General features: G+C 48.0%; 1 protein-coding gene across 3 annotated transcripts in view; it reads right to left on the bottom strand.

The window, feature by feature from the left end:
- Window positions 1-154: 154 nt before the first annotated feature.
- Window positions 155-4,987, bottom strand: part of PRDM15 (PR domain containing 15) — a 75,129-nt gene continuing 70,296 nt past the window's right edge. For 2 of the 3 annotated variants that reach the window (XM_012002586.1, XM_012002587.1), the window contains 2 exons: window positions 4,595-4,804; window positions 155-3,588 (listed from right to left, as the gene is read on the bottom strand). In XM_012002586.1, the coding sequence (XP_011857976.1) occupies window positions 3,109-3,588; window positions 4,595-4,804 (690 nt within the window). In that variant the 3' untranslated portion in view covers window positions 155-3,108. The remainder of the gene's footprint in view (window positions 3,589-4,594; window positions 4,805-4,987) is intronic. The other variant, XR_001008496.1, reaches the window with a different exon arrangement.

Raw genomic sequence — 4,987 nt, 5'->3', positions numbered from 1 at the left:
TATCTACGGGAACATTTCAAATTACCCAAACATTTTATGAGTTCTGGACCTGAGAGGAATCAAGATGTGGCTGACAGCAGAAATTGCGAGCATTCTCAAAGCATACCAACTATGCCACCTTTCCTAACAGGCTGTGGGAGCAGAAGGCCAGCCATTGAAAACACGGGTCACAGCACCTTTTATTCATCATCATACAAATGGATGTGACACGAAATACACCCAACATCTCCAAACAGTCTTAATGCCTTTCAAAATCCAACAGGAAGGCCCGAGATGCCACCTCTAGCAGGGAAGCCATGAGCCTTCCGCCTTTGGATGCTGCAAATGGGAATGATAGAGGTACAGGAGGTCTGCCTTCCATGCCGGTCCCTCCAGCGCAGTCCCATGCCGGACACAGCCAGGCGGCACTTGGCACAGAACGTTTTCCTGAGAACACGTCACACGCTAGAGCATTGCAGAGGCCCGGGCCCCTTCTCAACCCAGAGACCAGATTCACAGGGAGCAGCTGTACCTGTAGCCTCCCTGCAAGACTCACACCAGCGGATGGTACTCGAGTCCACAGATACACAGAGCCACGGGTCCAAAACAAATTCTCCACTGAGATAGGTCCACAGAGCCTGCTGGCCACAATGGCTGGATCTAATGTCTTCCTTTATGAATACATCTGTGCACCTTGGATCAGTTTAAAAACGAAATACTTCCTGTCACGATGATCGATAGCAAAACCGCATACAGCTGAGGACTCTTCTGGCTGGGTGGCACGTGGTGGTTGTATTTTGCTATCTAGTTTTTTTTATGCAAATTCGTAGCAATTGCTTTAAGACAACCCACTTTGCCTCAGACAGTGACCCTATTAAGACCACATGTTTACAGAAAACTTGGGAGTTTGATTTTTCTTTAGAGTTCTCACAACAAGAAGTATGAGGTGTCTGTGTATTGAGATAAGCAGTGGTATATACCACACAATTTAAATTAGGTTCTTTAAAAACATTTGATGCGGTCTTACTCTAGGCACTAAAACAACTTCTTTAAAAAAATAAAATTGTGATTTCCAAGGCCTTTATTTTATAGAGAAGAGGAATAAAAGATCAATGCTAGTGGGTGGTTCGTCATGAGCCCAAGGCCCGTTGGGAGTCTCTGCGAGGTCATTTGCCCTTCAGATTCTGCAAAGGCAAAAAGAAATCGATACTGATTTTTAAAAATATATCTTAGGAGCCCTGGTCTCCTGCTGATTCCATGGATGCCTGCAGCACTTGTATCTGGAGAATGGAGACAAGATCACCCCAAGCCCGAGTTCATTTGATGCAACTATTATGTATAAAACAGTTAATTATATACATAAATAACATAAAATAATTCTCATAAATTAAAAGTCAAATGATCTCCCACTATTCATTCAACTAAGAGGTGAGAGCTGGGCGCGAGTGATGGTGGGTGAGGTGAGGTGGTGAGCCCCGCAGACCCTCCTGCGTGCTGCCTGGGGGTGAACTTTCCTTAGTTCACGAAGGCATATATTGCACAAAACAAATTCCAGCCCTATCCTCAGAAGTCCGGTTTGGAGTGGAGTGACAACCATCCTTTGCTCTGCCGGCAACATCAGGACTGCTCTCCAGCAATTACTCAGCCATGCCAGTGTTTCCTCAAGATGGACTCCCAGTGAGTACAGGATCTGGGGTAACTGGCAAAGCAGGACACATTACGGCAGGTTTGTCCTCTCACTGTGGCCAGTGTTCAACAGAGTACCAGGAAAGTTAAGAGCACACTTCTCCCCACACCTCTCAGTGTTTCTTGTGGGCAGGAGGGGCTGGGCGCCTCCCCCAACCCTGGCCCCTGCCCTGAAACTGGTATGCAGACATGACAGCACGTGTCCCCGCACACACAGACCTGGCTGTTAACCGCACATTCAGTTTTAGGGGCAATTAATGCTTCTATTAGTGAACTAGCCTCTCTGCTTTCATTACCACCTGGCAGGAAACGGCATTTTCTCTGTGGTTCCGAAATACCTACACTTCCAGTGTAAAGAGCCAAACTCATTCAGTATTTTTATAGAAAACTGGTCATGAAATATACCAACTTTTGGGATTGAAGTTTAAACAGAAGGAAAATACGAATTTCCCCCCATTTCTTCCACTCGGGGGATTCTGGCTGCGCTTCAGCCAGAATGGACACATTTGGATTGCAGAGAATCCTGAGACAACCCGGGGGAGCTGCTGGCGGCCACAGGGAGGCTCACTCCTCAGCTGCACGACCCTCTGCATCTGGGCAGCTGTGAAGGGTGGACAGGGACCGATGGTCCTACAGTGCACACGACTTTATCATGTTAACATAAAACTGAAACACAATGTTGGTCATAACAGCCTTGAACACATAATGTATGTTTGAAATAAAGTTAAAAAAAAAAACTATTGGAATTCGATTCACGGATATTACTAAGATGCCTTTTGAGCTGGAGTCAGTGACCTCACGTGACCCCTTGTCCATGATGAGCTTGATGATCTCGAAGGTTGCAGGATCACATGCGGCTCAGCACACCTCACATGTGGTTTCAGCCCATAGTTGTATAAGAACCGACTCAACTCCTAGTTCAAAGAGAATAAACGTTACTTTAACTTCTATCTGCTCACTTGCAAAAAAAAATCCAGAAGCGAGGAGAAAATGTTCCCTGCTGCTTGCTGCCACCTGTGAATACTGTCTGTGTTCTCAGACAGGAACCAAGCTCTAAAAGAAAAACCATTGGTGTTCCTAATAACTTGTCTTCTGCCTCTTACCATCCTGCTTCTCTCTCAGCCTCACTTTCCTGAACCCTGTGTCAGGTGAACACTGGTTCTGTAAGGGGAGGCAGATGGGGCCCCGGCCCAGGACTTACTGCCTTGGTAAGGCATAGTGTGGAACCCCATCCAGTTTAAAACTCTTGCCTGCCAGAGGTCACTTCTAGAGTTAAGCTGATCTCAGACTGTAATGGTTGCTGGCGGGGGATCTGGAGATACTCTGCAAAGCTAAGTCAACCTTACATTGCAATGTATGACTTTTTGTTTGGTATCCAGCAAACAAATCTAAAATCCCAAACATCCCTCTGCAGTTCTTGCCCCGAGTTTCCCGGAACGCAGCTCAGTAGCTGTACATCTGCTGCTGCTGCTCCGCCTGCACCTGGGGCTGGGCCGCCTGCTGTGGGGGTGCCTGCGGCTGCGGGGGTGGCAGGACGTCAGTCTGGGGTACTGCCCGCCATGTAAGCGGGTGCTGGTCACTGAGCTGGCTCCCCAGGGGCGTGATGGAGTTGACCAGGGTGGTCAGATTGATGAAGTGGGCCACAGACTGGGGGTTCGAGGCTTCTGGCTGGGGGTGGATCTGGACATCATTTTGGCGGTTGTGCAACATGGCCGAGCCGCTGACGGTATCAAAGGTCACGGTCAGGATTGAGTTGTCCAGCTGTAACTGGCGTTCGGGGGTGGTAAGGTGTCCCACGGCCACCGGTTGGAGATTGGTAAACTGAGTCCCGGCTGCAGTGGTGATGGGGGTCACGGTGATGTTGGTCAAGCCAACTGAGCTCGACGGTGTGGTCACGTTTGGGTCACCCAGGGTCACCACTACCTGGAAGATTCACACACAACAAAAATCGGTTCATTTTTGCAAAACAGGGAACGCAAGGACCTCCCCAGGATGTGCTCTGTGTTACCCTGCTGGAATAACCACACGCCGCGCCCCGGGAACAAGAAGCACGACATTCTTTCATGAAAGAGGAAACGGAGTTAATTTTGTTCTGAAAAAATTCCAGCAAAAAAGAAAAACAAGAAACAGACACAATCATGAAGGCAATGAGAAGGAACTAAGAAATAAATTAACTTCACTGGCTAGAAAAAAAAAAAGTAAGCATGAAAAAGAAAACAGATGCTTCGTTTTCTATCCATTCCTCCGAAGTACCCTGCTGTTGGTAAATGAAAATCCCACCACAAAACTACAAAGAGCAATAGAAGTATTTGCAGTACCAATCGCTAACAAGAGAAAGCATTCTCTTCCATGGAGAGGGATGAAAGGCCAAATAAATAGAGAACTTCTGCAATCAAGATTACCATCCCCCAGATCAAGAGAGAGAAGTGCAGTATTAGACACAGACTGATCAAACACTCAGAGGCTTCAAAAGCAAAAGTGACAAAGTCTGGGCAAGACAGAAGGTTCCAGTCAAGACAGTGGGATTGTGGGATTGCCTTCACCTTCCAGACCGAGGGATCCTTGCTCTCCAGCTAGTCAGCAAATGCACAGGGCTGAGCTTTCATCATAAGGGGACTTGGGCAGGCCATCTGTGATCTCCCGAAACTGCAAACAGCCCACCTAATTCCCACCGGGGCAGGGATATCCCTCTTCAACATGCTAGAATGGATGTTGCTGCTAACAATGACAAGCAGGATTTGTAGGTCAGAACTCAGAAATGCTTACATGAAACATGCCTAAGTGAAAAATAGGATATGTCTGCTGCCTTCAACCACGTGAAGTCCACATGTACACTGTGTATAGTAAAAAGAGATGGAGTCACACATAGGGCTCTCATGCTTAGGGAAAGTGACCAGCACCTAATCAGGAGATAAAGCAGCACACTGACCTGCTGAATGCTCTGTACTGCAGAATTGGTCTCGTCGCCTACGCTGCCTGTGAATTCGGTCTCTTTCTCTGAGTATTCGCTGAAGGGGGCGTCCTCGGGCACCGGAGCACCCGCCTCCTCTTCTGGCTTCTGCTTTCTCTTGTGACTTCGCTTGGCAGCTTTCCCATGCTTCCCTTCGGCCAAATCCTCCTGCTCCAGAGTCAGCTCAGGCTGCAGGAAAATCAGTTTCAGCCAAGAACCAGGTTAGTCGGTCACGTCATGCAGCAGCCAGGACAGCCCCAGCACTGCCCTGGACATACTCTCGAATCAGTGGGGAGGCTCGTGGGCCACTGAGCTGCCACAGGAAACAGAGTGACCACAGCTGGGTCTTGTATTTCTTTTTTTTTTTTTTTT

Source organism: Mandrillus leucophaeus, unplaced genomic scaffold (assembly GCF_000951045.1).
Source record: "Mandrillus leucophaeus isolate KB7577 unplaced genomic scaffold, Mleu.le_1.0 Scaffold69, whole genome shotgun sequence".
In the NCBI taxonomy this organism is placed as follows: Eukaryota; Metazoa; Chordata; class Mammalia; order Primates; family Cercopithecidae; genus Mandrillus; species Mandrillus leucophaeus.
This window is presented reverse-complemented; position numbering and strand designations above follow the sequence as displayed.